This window comes from Penicillium cataractarum (genome assembly GCF_028827025.1).
Source record: "Penicillium cataractarum strain IBT 29864 chromosome Unknown utg000001l, whole genome shotgun sequence".
Classification (NCBI taxonomy): Eukaryota; Fungi; Ascomycota; class Eurotiomycetes; order Eurotiales; family Aspergillaceae; genus Penicillium; species Penicillium cataractarum.
The window spans coordinates 148,584-167,162 of record NW_026622737.1 but is presented as its reverse complement, the minus strand read 5'-3'; the positions used below and the strand labels follow the sequence as shown (position 1 = coordinate 167,162).

The 18,579-nt window shown below is 48.8% G+C and overlaps 4 protein-coding genes across 4 annotated transcripts; 2 read left to right on the top strand and 2 right to left on the bottom strand.

The window, feature by feature from the left end:
* Positions 1-358: 358 nt before the first annotated feature.
* On the top strand, positions 359-1,309 carry N7496_000057 (4-hydroxybenzoate octaprenyltransferase; the record flags this gene model as incomplete). Its single annotated transcript, XM_056692988.1, has 1 exon — positions 359-1,309. One exon carries the CDS (start codon positions 359-361, stop codon positions 1,307-1,309), a length of 951 nt encoding a protein of 316 aa, XP_056559717.1.
* Positions 1,310-1,472: 163 nt separating this feature from the next.
* N7496_000056 (SDR family NAD(P)-dependent oxidoreductase) lies at positions 1,473-2,415 on the bottom strand (the record flags this gene model as incomplete). Its single annotated transcript, XM_056692987.1, has 3 exons — positions 1,473-1,849; positions 1,906-2,344; positions 2,395-2,415. The coding sequence occupies 3 exons, from the start codon at positions 2,413-2,415 to the stop codon at positions 1,473-1,475; spliced, it is 837 nt and encodes a 278-aa protein (XP_056559716.1).
* Positions 2,416-4,651: 2,236 nt separating this feature from the next.
* N7496_000055 (CDR ABC transporter) lies at positions 4,652-9,228 on the bottom strand (the record flags this gene model as incomplete). The annotated part of the gene is made up of 5 exons (XM_056692986.1): positions 4,652-5,417; positions 5,476-5,882; positions 5,942-6,589; positions 6,646-8,332; positions 8,399-9,228. The coding sequence occupies 5 exons, from the start codon at positions 9,226-9,228 to the stop codon at positions 4,652-4,654; spliced, it is 4,338 nt and encodes a 1,445-aa protein (XP_056559715.1).
* Positions 9,229-10,529: 1,301 nt separating this feature from the next.
* On the top strand, positions 10,530-18,341 carry N7496_000054 (Acyl transferase/acyl hydrolase/lysophospholipase; the record flags this gene model as incomplete). Its single annotated transcript, XM_056692985.1, has 6 exons — positions 10,530-11,123; positions 11,192-12,283; positions 12,372-12,747; positions 12,803-13,551; positions 13,620-17,346; positions 17,413-18,341. The coding sequence occupies 6 exons, from the start codon at positions 10,530-10,532 to the stop codon at positions 18,339-18,341; spliced, it is 7,467 nt and encodes a 2,488-aa protein (XP_056559714.1).
* Between the last annotated feature and the right edge of the window lie 238 nt (positions 18,342-18,579).

The window sequence follows — 18,579 nt, the reverse complement described above, 5'->3', positions numbered from 1 at the left end:
CTGCGTTGTCCTATTAATGTTTTCTGCGTAAGTAACTCCAAAAGGGCAAGGATGAGGGCAGATCAGTGGGCACAGGATTCTGGGCAAGGGATGCAGCGAATTTATCAACGTAAGGCATAGATGCTCTAGGCTATTGAGAAGGTGCAGTACACCTGTATGCATTGTTTCGTATCATGGAAGGCGCTGGAATGCTGGATGTAAAATCTTGGCGTGAAAAAACTATCGGTGAACAACAAACAGTATTGATAATAGTACGCATCAGAGCCCAGTGGCTCTGTCATTCCGTCTGGAAACACCATCCTTCTTCGACTTTCTCAGCTGAACTCATTTGCTCTTGCTTCCCTTATCTCTTCTCAACATGAATCGCACAAAGAATTCACAGAATTCATATCAAAATGGCAAATCACAGTCATCTTCTCGCCAGACACTCGCGGCATATGGCGAGTTAATGCGAGTGCACCGACCCCTAGGGTTCTATCTGAATACATCCCCCTATATTGTCGGTGTTGCGTTTGCTTCATCGATTTCGTCAACTCAAATCCCGCTGAATGCCATTGCACAGCGCACCATGCTTCTTGCAGCTTGGTCCTTCTGCCTGCGCTGTGGCGGGTGCGTTTGGAACGACCTCGTCGATGCAGACCTGGACCGCCAGGTTTCACGAACAAGATCTCGACCAATTCCTCGTGGAGCTGTTTCAAAAGCTGACGCTGCTTTGTTGGCACTTGTTATCTTCGCCTGTGGATGGTATATGGTGTTCTTTCTACCACGAGCATGTATTTTTGACGCCTCGATAATCACCGTCTCTGCCTTGATTTATCCCTTCGGCAAGCGATATACTGATTACCCCCAACTTACTCTCGCCAATATCGGCTGGGCGATTCCTATGGCTATGCACAGTTTTGAATTGAAGCCCCTTGCTCGGCTCAAGCCCACTCTGTGCATGTATATGTTTATCGCGACGGTGATTATCATGATCGATGTGATTTACTCGAGACAAGATACTGAGGATGACACGAAAGCTGGTGTCAGAAGCATGGCTGTGCGGTTCCGAGATAGTATTCATCTCGTAGCATATTCTCTCCTCATTGCCTCCACTGTTTTTCTTGCGACCGCGGGGGCTTTGACTGGGCTTGGTTTGCCATTCTTCATTGTATCAGTTGCTGGACATTTTGTGGGCTTCTCAATTCTGCTGCAGGCTTCCCGAGTTGGAAAGTCTTCAAAGGTGGAGGCTTATTCAAAATCTGCTTTCTTCCTTGCTACCGTTTTCTGGGTACTCGGTTTCGTCATTGAAAACTGTCTCGGCCACTGAAATGTATCTGGCGATCATATATACTCTTGCTTTCTTTATTTACGATGTGGAGGCAATATAGTTTTTCGGGGGGCTCGCTCAATCAACATTACATGACGTAACTAGTGTCCACACACAATATCATTGCTACCTAGAGTATTTCCATGAATAGATATCTGCCATCTTAAATCACGGACCAGGCGTTATCGACTGGAATTACAGCCCCGTTGATCATTCTACTGTGAGTAGACATCAGGAACAGAAGACATTGAACAATATCGTCTGGTTCAACACCGAGTCCTTTTGGCCTGTCAGAGGCATGTGCCTGATGTATGGGAGACATCGTCTCAAGTGCGGCCTTATCCCAAAGTTCCGGATTGGACGCCTGGACGATACCAGTTGGAACACCTGGAGGAATACAAGTCAACGACAAGTCTCTATCAAGCGTATTTGTAAACCAAGGGTGTTTCATACCACCCGGGCAAACTGCGTTGCACCGAATCCCTTCCTGCTTGTATCTCCATGCAACATTCTTTGTCGCCCCTATCAATCCATGCTTACCTGAACAAATCTCTGGTAAATCTCATGTACATGCTTGAATATGACGGATAACTTACTTGCCGTGTACGCGACACCCGATGCAGCACCACTCGTCGCGGCTTTGCTACCAACATTCGCGATGCTACCGCTCTTTTGTGCTCGCATTGTTGGAATAACGGCGCGCATCAGCTTCACCGGCGCGGTAAGATTGACGGCAATGCACTTATCCCACATTTCATCCGTTAGGCTGTCGACACTGCCGTTGCGGTCCATGATTCCCGCAATGTTCAACAGCCCATCAATTCGTCCACCGAATTCCCGAATGCATGTGTCAACTATGTCCTTGTGTGTGTCCGCATCTGTGAGATCTCTCTGCAGAAACTTGAAATTCGGGCCCTCCGGCAGCGACTCTGGTCCGGAGGAGACATCGACGCCTAGAATCTTGGCCCCTTCGCTCAGAGCTGCTCTTGCCGTGGCGAGGCCAATTCCAGACGTGCTGCCTGTGATTATCAAAACCTAAACTTGACTTAGCGGTCCGCCGTCCATGACTCGATCTAGGGACTCACGTGATCTTGCAGCAGCGACATCATTGCACAATTCGAGTAGCGAGAGCCTTCAGGGTGAGCTCTATCACGACCGGAAAGAGCGAACTTGCAAAATAAACGGTGTGGTCGGTTTGCCCGCCCTTTTCTTGGTCTTGCGTAGTCCACGGCCAGACTAGCCTCTATCTGGAAATATTGTTTCCAGCCACCTCGTACATCACATAGAAAAACAAAAACAAAATAAAACATAGACTAGGCCGATTATTGATTACTTTACCAGTGACCCACCTAACCTCGCACAGCATAGATAAAGCCCTGCATTATGCACGATGCGAGGGTAGCTCAGCCGTACCCGCTGCCCAGTACTGAACTTAAAAAATATTTTTTTTCACCTTTGCCACTAGTGAGACTAGCGGCATAAATCTGGAATCAAGGAACGAGATAAAAAACTCAATCTGCCAATCAGCATCCTTTACATATTGAAGATATTCCGGTGAAGGATTGCCCATGGTCTTTCTTCGTGAGTAAAGTCAAGATGTTTTCTTGTTCTTCTTTACCTCTCCAAACTCTAAAATGATGTAAATTCAAGACAACCTTACGATATTGTCTAACCTTTACAAGCAGCGACCAGCGTCTGGAGGTGGACAAAAAACTGGCTACAGTGATATTTTTAGTCGTAGATTTGTAGAGTATGAGGTGACTGGGCTATGAGAGCTATCCACGTAACAGCTGGTAATTTCGAGGATTCCCGCGCTAAAACTTGTCCTGTCATTCGGTTTGAGAAGGAAACACATACCACTAGTTGAAGTCATCGGTCTTCTTTATTTGCTTCATCTCTGTGGAAATTCTCTCGGCTTCATCGCCTCACCTCTCTCACGACTTCCCATGAATAGTAATAATAGGGTTGGCATCGGGGACTAGGCTGGCGTCATGCAAAGTATGAAGTTCCAAGAGGGCACCTAGATCGTGGCGCAAGCTTAGTCCATTAATGCTGACTATAGATGAGCCTCGAAAACCTTACTCTTGACCTAGCGGTCAACTTCTCGAGAATAAAGTAGCTAAAGCCGTACAAGGGTAGGCTTAGCCTCTCGAAAGTCGACTTGGACATGCGTTGGACTTTCGAGAAATTTTCCTAACACCAACCGAGGAAATATGTTAGTGATTTTGTTCATCACAATATATTTAGCTAAGGATCCATAACGGAATGAGGGTATATAGGTATGCCGTAAAGTTGGGAACGCTTTTCTTGTAGGTACTGCAGTCTAATGAAACTACCATCCTTGGCATAATCAGGACTCTTGCTTTCATCCCCATAGTAGCCAACAAGAATAACACTACAAAGCTTCTGAATTATAGATACACCCACTGCATTGCTTTCAAGCCTAATTGAAGATTAATCTGGTATTATTTGGTTCATTGCTCTCTCCAACTTGGTCTTGTACTACTCGTCCAAACCGAAGATGATCGGTGGCCTGATACCTTCCGTCCAACCTTTCAAGACTACACCGCTCATGACCCGCGTTTTAGCTCTCGATTTAGCTTATTCATGGAACTATTGTTGCTCAATATCATTCAAAGGTATATTACCAGTCGACGTGAGCATCCTCGGCATCTGCAGGCTTTGCCCCTCCTGCCTAGCCTGGAAGCTCGGCTCGATCTGGGTGCTTATCGTCTTCTCCATGGCTGTGTCGCAATCACAGCAAATAGCGATGACTGCATGAAAAGTTCCATTGCGAAATTTGATGAAACTACTCATGCTGGTCATCGAGATCTTGATATTCACCATGGCTTCCACCACCCGGAGGCGATGTCATATCCTGGTACACTCCGTCGTTTAAAATCTTTCCGTCGAACCTCTTCGCTTCAATCTGTGACTTTTAGAATATTGCAGAATCATCCATGGTACTTCTAAGTCCCAGTTACCTTTGTTTAGCACAGTCAGTAGCAGAAATACCCCAGTGATATATAACGGTAGTGAATATATGCACGACCGGCATTAGTAGTGTAAAAGGCAAAACGGTGGAGAGTGACCTCATGGGTGGCTGATATACTTCACGAGTACTGGTGCCCTACTATCGCACACGATGATCTTCCACTCGAGTGTATCTAACATAGTATAGTGAATATCAAACAATGTTGCTTTGTGAGCTCATGCAAGACAAAGGAATAGGCAATTGATTATGATAGGTAAAAGCGGAAAGATAGCATGGTTCAAAAGATGGACAAGGCCGAAAGGCAACATCAACGATGAAGCTCAAAGCCAAAGGGTAGACTTTGGGGATCAACTACGACCAATGTGCACCCGAGTCTTTCTCGAATGCGGCAAGACTCGGAACACATAGTATAGTACAATCGCACCAATGACGTTGAATACAATATAGACCCAAAAGATCCCAAAGTTTCTCCACCGATCATCCCAAGCAATGTCTCTGATAGCAAGATACTGATCTGCCGATCGGTAGGCGCAGTACTGACAATCTTGAGAAGAATCTGGATTGTAAAGTTGACCGTCGGCTGTGACTAGGAATTGTGCCAAATAGTGACCGCAAGTTTGCCCTACAGGTGGGTCAAATAGGCTCAACTCGCGATCTGAACATTGGATAGGGCGGTCATGCAATGCGGTCGCACTGATCCCGCTCACATAGTACGTCAGTGGAGATACGTGGTTCATGAATCTCCAAAAGTGAGGGAGGGCACTGGGTGGCTGCATGATGCCATTGAATAAGAGGGACAGCAAAAACATGAAGACGGCCAACATGCTTCCGAGAGCAGCGCTGGGTAAAGAGGCAACGACGAACTGAGCGAAACTGGATGCAAATATGAAGAATTCAACGACAAATAAGAGAACAAGCCCTTGGCGCTGGGGTGATTGGTTGCCGCCGTAAACAGAAAAATAGAAAGATGCCCATGTGCAAATACCAAGCAGAATTTGCCATGGCAACTCGACCAGGAATTGAGAGAGAAGGAATACTTTCCAAGAGTAAGCCTTGGACGGCCTCTCGCGTAACTCATATAGTGATCTCTGGGTGACAAATTTTGGCATTATCCTATTACTAGTTTTAGCCATTTTGAAAGTAATCAAAGGGCATAAGGGTTGAGACTCACTGGTTTACCATTGTAGAGAAAATAGTGCATAGGAGAAAGAGGCTGAACAAAGTGTTTTGAAACCCCTGGCGAGAATTATCTGACTTCCAGAAAGAGAAACCTATGAAAAGGCCACAAACAATTCCCAGGGCGAATTTGGACATGATGTAATCGGGTTGGCGGTAATACTGCTGGAAGTCACGCTTGATGACACGACGGCACTGGTTCCAAATGGGCATTGCAAATTCGTCCCTTTCGTGGGCAAGGTTGGCAGTGGTTGATGTACCAGAGGCCAATGAAGCCAAATAATCTAATTCTTTGACAACTTGCTGGTGTTCTGGGCTCTGATTCCACACATTCACCCAATCTATGGTTTGAGTTTGGCCATGGGCGTCAGCCCCAATCACCTCAATAATATACTCGGCTGGCTGAGAACCATGAGTTATTAGTAGCTATTGTAAGAACGAGTAGATATCAATTCACTTACGTTTTCAGCCAACCCGCAGCGACGCCCTCCATTCTTTTCGACATAGTCGAGAAGAGTCCGGGCTCGATGCCCTACGTCTCCAAAATACAGCGTCCGGCCACCTTTTCCAAGAAGCAGTAAGCGGTCAAATTGCTCAAACAAGTTTGCACTGGGCTGGTGGATTGTGGCAAGAACAGCCTGTCCGTGATCCGCCAGTTTTTTCATAAAGGCACAGATTGCCCATGAGCTGTGAGCGTCCAAGCCACTGGTGGGCTCATCAAGAAAAATTAGTAATTGGGGCTTCGCAGCAAGTTCAACACCAATACTCAAAAGCTTTCTCTGCTCTCCGTTTAGACCGGCACCTGGGTGGCCAATGACGGCCTCGGCGAATTCTTCCATGCCGAGCATCTGGATAACATCCTCAACAAATGCATTCTTCTCTTCAGTTGGCACAGAGCGTGGTCGTCTCAGTGCCGCACTAAATTGAAGAGCTTCGCGAACTGTTGCGGTTTCTAGATGGAGGTCCTGCTGGGGAACATAGGCGGTTTTCCGGCAAAAGCTAGGGTCAAGTGCATTGCCATTGACGAGGACTTCTCCAGTAATAACTCCCACAGATGCACGTTGAGCGAGGACGTCCAGCAGAGTCGTTTTACCTGCCCCGGATACACCCTATATAGTTTTATATTAGTACTAACCAGGAGCTGGGGACACGAGGAATGGCTTACCATCAAAGCAGTGAGTGTACCTGGCTTCACCCAGCCATTCACATCCTCAAGCAGTCTCTTATGTCCACCCTTAACAGGAATTTCGTAGTTTAGCCCCCTCCAGCTGAGAATATCCTTCTGTTTTGGGAAGGGGTCTATCTTTGAGTGGAGATTTCTGCCTTCCTTTCCGGAAAATTGCTGCTCCCCAAGCTCCAGATCGCGATGCGAGACTTTGGGGACGTTTCCTTGACGAAATACCAATACTTCAGCAGCAGACTGGCTTTTTGGGGCATATTCTGTGAGCACAAGATGGACAACGTGGAAGAACACCGTAAAAGCTATCATGATCGCAAAGTTTCGCCAGATATGTTTGTATGAGTATTCGTAGCCTTCCCAAATGTACCTGTCCCCTGAAACGAGAAGCTCTCCTGCAATCGAACCAATGGAGGAGCATGTGAAAGAATTAAATCGCACCGACGGTAGATAGTTTGGTATAAAGTCGTTGCATTCAAACAAGCGGTCGTGAAACTCGTTTGCCACGATACCTTCATATGCGTAAAATATGGGATTGACCCATCGGATCCAGGCGAACCACGGATGCATGTCAAACTGAGGCAAGGTGAAGCCTGTGTAAACTGCAATGCACATGATCATAATACCTGCCAGAGCCATGGCTTCACCGACGGCGCGGGTCATGCTGGCCAAAGTGCGAAACATTCCCGACATTGTCACGACCGCGGTTAGCTGGAACAGGATGTAAATGAAGAAATGCGACGCCTCTCTGCGGAGGCCAGACATGAAGTAGAGTATGACACCGGCCAGCAAACAGCGAAATAGCTTGATCGGAAGATCTAGAATAATTCCAGCGAGTGCTTCAGTGAAGGGATGTACAAATGCAAAAGCCGTTTGCTTCTCAACAATTGGTCTCTGGCTGAACAGGACGTTGATTTCAAGCATGGCAATTAGCGCATTAGTTAGAACGGCCAAGAATAGCACGGTGGCTCTCTGACCCATTCCCTCCGAGTTATCGGGAATAGCGTAAAAGAGGGACCCAATAATGACGGCTACCACAATTTGGACGATGGCTGTCGCAATTATGGATGCGATGTCGTTGCGCGTTCGCTGGAAGGCTCTGGTTAAGCACAAACGTATCTGCAAGCCTAGAGAGAGAAGGTAGGGCGACGATGGCCGCGCATGCTCAGCTTGTTCCTCGTGCTTCAGGCCAGCAAATCTAGCTTCTTCTGTGCTATCAAGAGGGTGTTCCCGAGCGTATCGTTGAACCAAGGCCTGGAGTGCTGCATGATCTGGACTTTGCTTCCAATAAGCCTCAAACTCTGCAGCGTGACGAGGAACTCTATCTTCCATTCCAACATGAGACTGCCGCTCCCCAGGATCAGTCACAGCAGCAAGGAAATCAGCACTTGTCTGTCGAGCAGGTCGTTCCCATCCCATCTCTTCAAAATATTCCACGGCACGCTGAGAAGGGCCAAAGAAAACTTCACGCCCTTCGTAAAGAACAATGACGTGGTCAAAGGTATTGTAAATAGGCTCAGAAGCCTGATAGGCGGCGACGGCATGGCAGGATCCTGTAAGATCGGCTGCCTGACGAAGCGCGCGGACAAACTCCAACGCCGTAACAGCATCGAGGCCTCGCGTGCTATTGTCCCATGCACCAAAGCAGGCCCGAGAAAGCACCATCTCTGCAATGCTATTGATTAACAATGTTAGCTATCTGCATCTTGCAGAAATTACGTTGTGACGGTTCGTAACGCACCTAACTCTTTTCCTCTCCCCTCCACTAACGCCCCGAACATAGTCATCCCCCACCTTTGAATCGTATAGGTGTGAAAGACCAAAGAGATTCATGGTGACATTAACAGCTGACTGGGCATAATCTCTTCGACTGGCTGCACCCACTTGATTCCGAGGAGTACGCGCATGCGCCGCAAAGGAAAGAGTTTCACCAACAGTCAAATGGGGGAAGTGATTGTCCGCCTCTGCGTTGTAGACCACTTCACCCCTAAACTCGGCCACAACTTTCTTGAGTGATATTCCCTTGTACTGAATCTTGCTGAGCTCATCTAGGCTCAGGCCATCATAGCGCCCGCAAAGCGCTTTTAGAAACGTGGAACACCCGCTCCCTGGCCGACCTAGTACCAAAAGCATCTCTCCTGGGAATAGCACGCCATTGAACCCATAAAGGATGGTTTGCTGCACCGAATCATCACCCTTTCCTCTCAAAACATTGAATAACTGAATGAATGGGTAGCAAAGGGTTGAGAGAACTGTTGGTTGAACTCGGACCGCGGAACCCAACCCGTGAACAGATAGATCTTCGAACAAAACCCCACGCCGGCGAGACTCCAGCGTAGTATGATCAGGAGTACAAATCTTTCTGCTCGCCCATCCTGGTAGCTCAATCTCCTCCGTGGCTGTAAATCGGTCCTCTTTGGAAGCAGCTAAGACCGGCCTCTGCTCGTCTTGGGGCGTAGGGGTGCAGAGACCCTCGGTTGGGCTTTTGGCTTCGGCATCGGACTGTCTTTGGTTTCGCAAGGAACCGTCCGACTCGACGCCGACGGCCCGGTCGCACTTAGAAAGACTCATGGCGCGCCACAGACTATGCGACTGACTGAGATTCGCAATGCAGCTCGTGAGATCTCTATTGTACAGTGTGAGGGAATGGGTGATGGCAGAGTTGGGCGATTTAATCGCCCGCAAATCCGACCAGACCGAATGGATGTCAAGTCTAAACTTAACTAGTCTTTTGTCGCGACAGACCTTGCACGTCGAAAAAGATCATCGTCGATGAAGCGCCGAGAATTGGCCAATGCAGATCGGACCTTACGTGGACAGACTATTCAGAACTACAGTTATCTATTTGTTTTTCCGGGGAAGCGGAATGCCATATTGGTATGAACCTAGATATGCTCTTCCGTGAGACGTGGTAATGTCTACCCCTAGACCCAGTTACAGTAGTCGTGATCAGCTGCCGAGTCTGCTTCAACTGTAGCAATGGGTTTCAATCAAGTACCTTCATCACTTACCCTTTCTGTTCTCTGGCCACTGTAAGGGATGATGACATGAATGCAAGCAAGGCGACACGACCACCCACACCCGTGTGGGTACAAACATGCGACGAGAATTTGACACAGGTCACAGTACAATACCAAACAAAAATGTTGGAACAGAAAGAAATACGAAAAAAGAAACCAAAATATCGTCGAGTAGAGACATGTATTTATGGAAATAATAATAGAATAATATCAATACTACCTCTGAAGAAGAAGAAAAAAAAAGGTATGGAAGTTGGGCAAGGATCGACGGCTAGCCGATTCGGGACAATAATTCACAAGTTCAGCTCGATTGCTGTACAGCTGCCTCCAGGGACGACGGACGAGGCGAAACTTGATCTCCAATGCATGTGCAGTTTGAAGCTGCTTTTCGTCCAGGGACCCACTGTGCGTCAGCCAGCCACGACATACATAGGAGAATGGAGGGCAACACTTCACGCCAGAGTGGATCCCACGCCCCCAGTGAATCGCCATTGCAGGGATCCTGCATATGAAATGCTAGATACTACATGGTGATCGAGTGTTGATTCGAGTGGATGATCGGTGTGTACAAGAGTAAGGTGTTGATGCAATATTACGCTAGTCTTTACTCCGTAGACCGTCCAGAACCTGCATCAAGACTACTAGTGAATGGGTCTACTCTATGCCTCTTTGGGATTTACTTCTTTGTTATCATCATCGTGTCGATAAACACGATATATTTTGGTACATAAGTATTTCAGATTCACTGACATTGACCAAGAGCGGTATCTCTCCTCTCCTGATCACTCTTCCAATTGATCTTTCCAACGTTATTGCTCTATTCATCGTGTTTTCTCTCTCGGTCACGCCTCAATGGCATCCTCGACAACCCGCGCGGCTCGGCCCGTTTGCGTACTGTTTGGACCTCAAAGCTCTGCGATCGCCGAAAGCTTATCTTTTATTCACACAACTCTTCAGAACACGCCTTCCCTCAAGTTTCTAGAGGCAGTTCTGGAGGAGCTTCCATCATTATGGTTGGTCCTCACAGACACCTGGCCTGCTTTATCGCAAGTGCCAGGGGCTGAGCAACTGGAAGTCCTTGGTCGACTTGGACAGGGTGAACGTGTGACCAGCCCCAATGTCGCATTAAATGTAATCTTGACGCCTGTTACAGTCCTCAGACAAATGATAGAGTATTGGACAGACCGAAAGGGTCTAGATAATCATCGGATCATTGACAGTCAGGGCTTTTGCGTCGGGTTCTTAGCTGCGGCTGCGGTTTCCTTCTCACACGGTACCGATGACTTCCCAGCGATTGCATCGGTTATGGTACGCTTGGCTGTGTGTATCGGAGCGGCAGTTGACCTAGATGCTCTGGAACACGGCCACACCCAATCTGTCGCGGTGAGATGGAAAGGCGAAGCGGAGAATGAGAAGCTGAAGCAAATCTTGCTCGGATCAGACACGGTAGGGACGACATTCTTCAATGTTCTTGTGGATCAGCGTTGTCCAGAAAGCTGACAGACACACCTTAGGGCTATATCTCATGTTATACGGATACGAACTCCGCTACAATCTCTGTAGCAGATGCTGAGCTCCCTGACGTGATGGAACAATTGAAAAGCCAGGACTTGTCAGCAAAGACGATTCACTTGGGAGGAAGATTCCACCATACTGCCCACACCACTTCTGTCACATACCTCAAGAGACTATGCGAGGTCGATGCTCGGTTTCGATTGCCTGATACCATGATCCGCTGCTATCTACCCCTCAGATCCAACGTGGACGGCAATGTTATCCAGGACCTCGCGAGTATACACGAGATTGCTTTGGAATCCATTCTTGTAAAGCCATCTCTGTGGTCTCTTACAGTATCTTCGGCATTGGAAAAGGCACAAGAAATGGGTGAACAGCCTGAAGTAATCGCTATTGGGACAGATCAGTTTGTGCCACGTCTGTTCAAACCCCGTCTTGTCGAGCCGGCCCGTTCATCAAGTCCGAACCCTGGAAAATACTGCGGCAACTCAAATAAGCCCAATTCGGGTCACCGGACATCTGAGAACAGCAAACATGAGCAGAAAAATGCCCTTACGGCAGTTCCCATAGCCATCACTGGCATGGGGTGTCGATTCGCACAAGCAGATTCTCCGGCGTGTTTATGGGAGATGCTACAACTAGGAAGATGTGCCGTTGGTCCACTCCCAAACAGTCGCTTCAAAATGGAGGAACTTCTCCGAGAGCCCAAAGGACCATTTTTCGGGAATTACTTGGCCAATCCCGATGTCTTCGACCACCGTTTCTTTGGTATTTCAGCTCGTGAGGCGGAGGCCATGGATCCCCAGCAGCGACTTCTACTTCAAGTTGCCTACGAAGCCATGGAATCTGCGGGATACTGTGGCTTGAAAAAGGCCGACCTGCCAACTGACATTGGCTGCTATGTGGGCGTCGGATCCGACGACTACACGGAGAATGTAGGCTCGGTCAACGCCAACGCTTTTTCAGCAACTGGAACCCTTCAGGCATTTAATACGGGTCGTATAAGTCACTTCTTTGGGTGGAGCGGACCCTCAATCGTCGTGGACACTGCGTGCTCCTCTGCTGCGGTTTCCATTCATATGGCCTGCAAAGTAAGCTATTCTTCTATTGCACCAAATACAAGTGTTAAATGTGGCTGTTCAAGCACGAATAAGAGGGAAACTGATCAATTTCGCACAGGCTCTAGAAACAAAGGACTGTTCGATCGCTGTGGCAGGAGGAGTGAACGTCATGACTAGCCCCAGAGTCACGCAGAATCTAGCGGCAGCTTCATTCCTCTCCCCCACCGGGAGCTCAAAGGCATTTGATCGGGATGCCGATGGATACTGCAGAGGTGAGGGGGCAGGTCTTGTTGTTTTGCGTCCGTTGGCCGACGCACTCCGCAATGGAGATCCCATTCTCGCCGTCATCAGTGGGTCAGCGGTAAATCAGGGGGCAAATTGTTCTCCCATCACCGTGCCACACTCAGAGTCTCAGATTTCGTTGTATCAAAAGGCGATGGCAGCCGCAGGCGTCTGTCCAGAAAATGTTACATACGTTGAGGCGCATGGAACCGGTTTGTTTACACCACCTCTCTCAGCAACCAGTCCACTAACCCGAAGCAACCGTAGGAACGCAAGTCGGCGACCCAATCGAATTCGATAGTTTGAGAAGGACTTTCAGCTTACCGGCTCGGACGCAAAAGCTCTACATCGGTTCCATCAAAGACAACATCGGACACACTGAGACCGCTTCTGGAGTAGCGGGTCTTCTGAAGACAATTATGATGATGCAGAATGGTCAAATCCCAAAGCAGGCGAATTTCTCCCAGCTCAATCCGAGTATTCCACCATTTGGGAATGAACTCATCGATATTCCCAGACAGCTCACTGAATGGCCATCTGCAGTTTCATCGAAAGCCGTGGCCATGGTGACCAACTATGGCGCGGCAGGCAGCAACGCCGCCATTGTGATTGAGCAGCGTGCAGAATCTTTCAGCTCACCACACCAAACCTCTCTGCATCCCTCAGAAGTCCCAGTGATTCTGGCTGCAAACTCTGCGGATTCACTACGATCGTATTGCGAGACGTTAATCTCGTATTTGCGGCATGGACAAAAGCATGACTGCGTTGACTTGGCGTATAACTTGGCCATCAAGCAAAGTAGGGATCTCGAGTACACCAACGCATTTACGGTCCCATCCAGCGATGTTACGGCACTTCTTGCGAAGCTTGGATCCTTATCCCAGGAGTCCAGGGTCACAAAGAGACAAAATTCTTCGCGTTTACCTGTCATCTTGTGTTTTGGAGGTCAGAATGGAGACGCGGCCCATATTTCCGAGGAGCTCTTCAACCGATGTGAGCTACTTCAATACCATTTGGTAAGTGAACTTCCTGTTCCCATTTCAATACCTCGCGTCAGACCGACTCATCGTTCTTTCCCATCTAGATGGAATGCGAAAGGGCCTGCCAAGCTCTCGACCTCCCCGGTCTATTCCCACGGATTTTCGACCCCTCTCCAATTGACGACATTGTTACTTTGCATTGCATTCTTTTCGCCATTCAGTACAGTTCTGCAAAGTCATGGCTCGATTCTGGTCTGAAGGTAGACAGGATTATCGGACACAGCTTTGGCCAATTGACTGGTCTCTGTGTTAGTGGAGGTCTCGAGCTACACGACGCAATCCTTCTCGTCTCCGAGCGTGCGAGACTCATCCGCGATGAATGGGGACCTGCGCGTGGCGTAATGCTTTCAGTCGAGGCAACGAATGCCGAAGTTCAAACGTTGCTATCCAATGGACAGGACATCACTGTCGATATTGCCTGTGTGAATGGCCCTCGCAACATTATTCTTGCGTCCGATGAGGAGTCTATCCGTGCTTTCGAGGAACTGGTGGCACAACGTGCCACCTATCCCATTCGCACCAGGCGTCTCAAGAACACACACGCCTTCCATTCCCGACTGGTAGACAGTATCGTGCCAGGTTTGACAAAGGTGGCTCATGATATCCGGTTCCACCCGTCTTTAATACCCCTGGAGCCATGCTCAGCCAGTGGGGATTGGTCACCTGTGACCCCGGATGCCATTGTGGCTCACAGCCGACACCAGGTACACTTCCAGGCAGCGGTTGAGCGAGCAGTATTAAAGGTTCAAGGCCCCGCGGTCTGGCTGGAGGCGGGATCCACGTCACCCATTATTCCCATGATCCGACGTGTTGTCGAAGCTAGTGCATCTACTGCCCATGCCCATGTCTATCAGTCCATTGACTTAGAGGGTCCGCTGGCTCAGAGAAACCTTTCCCAGGCTACTTGCAACCTGTGGAACAATGGGGTACCCGTACAATTCTGGCCATTCCACACTGTTCAAGGCAAGAGTTTCAAGTGGGTCAATCTGCCGCCGTACCAGTTTTCCCAAAATCGCCACTGGATTGATTTCAACCCTTATGCCTTCTCTCCGGTGCAGGGTGAGAAATCGGTTGCCGGCCCCACTCAGGATAGCCCGCCCCCCTTCATACAGCTCGTGAGCAAGACTGCTACAGAGAGTTTATGTGCCATCAACACAAAGGATGCTCTGTACCAGATGTGTACGAGCGGCCATGCAGTTGTGGACCAGAATCTCTGTCCTGCATCTCTTTACATCGAGATGGTAGTGCGAGCTGTGCATCTCGCTTCGCCCGGAAGCACGTCATCGCCTCAGATGCCGCATGTACAGGACCTTGAGATTTCAGCACCTTTGGTATTGAGCCCTTCGGGTAATGTCCTGTTGAAGCTATCCCAGAAATCGTCTGATCGTGTACCATACTCATTTTCGCTGTTCACTCGCAATGACAAAGGGACAGTCCTAACGCATGCTGCTGGAAAAATTAGCCTGCATCCTTTCGATCGCCCTGATCCTCTGTTTGCGCGTCTCAATTCCATGAATCGCTTAATTGATACAGATCGGGTGCAGTCCATCGAGAATTCCCATATGTCCAGTGGTCTGAAGGGCCTTGCTGTCTATCAGGCTTTCCGCAGGGTTGTCAACTATGCGGAGTTCTACCGAGGTGTTGAGAGCGTCTACGCGACTGAGAACGAGGCTGCAGGTGTTGTTAACCTAGCCTCATCACCTACATCCCACAGCAGGTGCGATCCTATCCTCATGGACAACTTCATTCAAGTTGCAGGTCTTCATGTCAATTGCCTGTCGGATGTTCGAGAAGGGGAGGTTTTTGTTTGCACTGAAATTGGCGAATTCCTTATCGCCGAGCCATTTGTCAGTCGTGATGTAGCATCATCAAATCCTTGGACTATATATTCCAACGTTGAACGCTCCTCCAAGAACAAGATCACTTCCGATGTCTTTGTGATTGATCGCACAACAGGCAAACTTGCAGTGGCTATACTGGCGGTTGGGTTCAAGAGTCTTTCAATTGCTTCTCTGACCAGAGCTCTGAAAGGACTGAATAGCCAACCAGTTGATCAAAGAAGAGATCTAAAGTCAAGTACGCTCTGCAAGGAAACTGACCATGAGATTCTTCAGAGCGCAAACGAACCTGCTCCTTCTGCCCCCTTGGAAGTGCTCTCCAGACACGATTACTTTGTGGACATTCAAACAATGCTTTGTGACCTCTTGGGGATGCCTGCCGAAGATCTCCCACCATCTTCTAATCTAGAAGAGATCGGTGTTGACTCGTTGATGAGGACCGAGGTGCTTGCAGAAATTACCAAGAGATTCAACGTCTCAATGACCTCATCTGAATTGGCAGAAATTCCCAATGTCCAGTCGCTGGTAGACACGGTCTTCCCTGCGGGATCTACCTCAGATTCTGCAGGTGCTTACCACCCAACCTCGCAAAGTGAAGCCTCTGATCGCTCCTCTTCTGGCTATGATGACTCCACCATTCCAACCCCCGTTTCCATGGAGAGTTCGCACGGTCTGATTAGCACTGCGCCTCTTGTTTTCAGCGAGATTCAAACAACCATGGCCCACAGCAAGGCGACTAAATGGGATGGATTCTATGGCTCTGTTTATCCCAAGCAGATGGAGCTTGTCACTGCCTATGTGGTTGAGGCTTTCCAATCTCTCGGTGTCGCTTTGAACGACCTTCAGTCTGGTCAGAGCCTGCCTCATCTTGCAGTTCTGCCGCAGCATCAGCAAGTTTTGAGGCAACTATACGCCATACTAGAATCATCAAAGTTGATTCGAGACACAGAGGCTGGCTTTTTGCGAACAGATACACCTGTTTCTCAAGTCGTTTCGTCACAATTGCATGAAGATATCGTGCGACTTTACCCTCAGCACAGGTCGGAGCATTGCCTTCTCAAAAGCACTGGGTCACGGTTGGCCGAATGTTTGACTGGGGCAGCAGACCCCATTTCCCTTCTTTTCCAAAATGCTGAAGCCCGCCAGCTCATGGAGGATGTATACACGAATGCACCGATGTTTAACGCTGCGACCCGCCACCTGGCCCAGTATCTCACAGGCCTTCTCGGCCGCGTTGATACCCTCCACCAAGTCAAAATTCTCGAAATTGGCGCGGGAACTGGGGGGACAACAAAGGCACTCTTGGACCAACTGACCGCTGTTCCTGGGCTCCGCTTCGAATACACATTCACTGACCTATCTTCATCCCTTCTGGCACTCGCTCGCAAGAAGTTCAAGCATTTCAACTTCATGAAGTACCAGACCCTCAACGTGGAGCAGACACCCGGAGCAGAAATGCTTGGACAGTATGATATCATAATCTCCAGCAACTGTGTCCACGCCACTCGCAATCTGGTTGAATCATGCACCAACATCAGGAAGTTATTGAGACCAGATGGAGTGCTTTGTCTCATTGAGCTCACCCGTAATATCTTCTGGTTCGATCTTGTCTTTGGTCTTCTCGAGGGCTGGTGGCTTTTTAATGACGGCAGAAAACATGCACTTGCCACAGAGAATTTCTGGAAAGACACTCTATCTCAGTCGGGGTTCCAATGGGTGGACTGGTCATACAACTCCTCACAGGAATCCAACACATTGCGCCTTATTACTGCCTCACCGACTCCTGCGCTGTCTCTGAACAAGGGTGTAGAGAGTACTGCCCTTCTACCGGAGAGGGAGACAGTTGTTTTTGGCGAGGAGAGTGGAGTACAGCTTTGCGCCGACATCTTTTACCCCAAGAGTATCCAGCCCCCCGGAAGTACTCGTCCGATTGGTATGTAGGAAAGCTACCACTCGCCATCCTTCTGTGCGACGAACCTTCTTCTTACGTGACCAACAGCGCTCATGATTCATGGGGGAGGACATGTCATGCTTTCCCGTCGAGATGTTCGCCCCAAGCAAATTAAGCTGCTACTGGAAGCTGGATTCTTGCCTGTTAGCATCGACTACCGACTCTGCCCGGAGGTCACTCTTCTCGAAGGACCAATGCACGACGTACGAGAGGGTTTACGCTGGGCACGCTATACGCTTCCAAGTCTGGCACTTGACCGTTCGGATGTCCATCCAGATGGAGATCAAGTTGTTGCTGTCGGATGGTCCACAGGAGGGCATTTAGCCATGACTCTTGCGTGGACAGCACCACAAGCTGCCATCCCACCCCCGGAGGCTGTTCTTGCCTTCTACTGTCCAAGTGATTATGAAGATCCGTTCTGGTCCAAGCCTAACTATCCGTATGGAGAGGATTCTTCTTCTGTGGGTACGGTCTACGATACGTGTGATGGCATGTCTGAAATACCGATCACCGCGTACAACCCTCCTGCCACCAAAAATGCCCAGGGGGGATGGATGTCTCCCAGCGATGCACGAAGTCGGATCGCTCTGCATATGAATTGGACAGGGCAGACAGTTCCTGTTCTTCTGCGTGGAAAACATCACTTGGAGTCTTGCAAACCCAGCGGTGCCGAGGAAGCACTTCCTGACCCGACCATTGAAGAAGTTCACAGCATCAGCCCACTTGCTCAGATTCGTCGTGGCTACTATAAATCACCCACGTTTCTCATTCACGGCTCACTTGATGACCTGATTCCATTAGAACAAGCACAAAGGACGCGCGATGAAATGCAAAGTCAGGGCATCGAGGCTGAACTTCGTGTTGTGGAAAATGGGTTGCACCTGTTTGACATCTATCCAAGATATGAAGAAGACAGAGAGGCATGCCAGGCAGTGCTGGATGGGTATGAGTTTCTCCGCAGTCATGTTCAATTATAGTTCATTTCTTTCTATATTAATTCTCGGCTTTAATGAATAATGTCTCTACTGAAAAAAAACTTATAATTTTCTTCAGACGTGCTAGTTGATTTCCCCAGGAAATAGTGACCGTCATGATTACTCAGAAATACAAAGCTACACATTTAAGGACTAAGAACACGGATGATATTCCAAACCATTTCCTGTTGTATCCCCAAGACCATAACCTTCTTCAGTCACTTACTGCGCATCACATTTT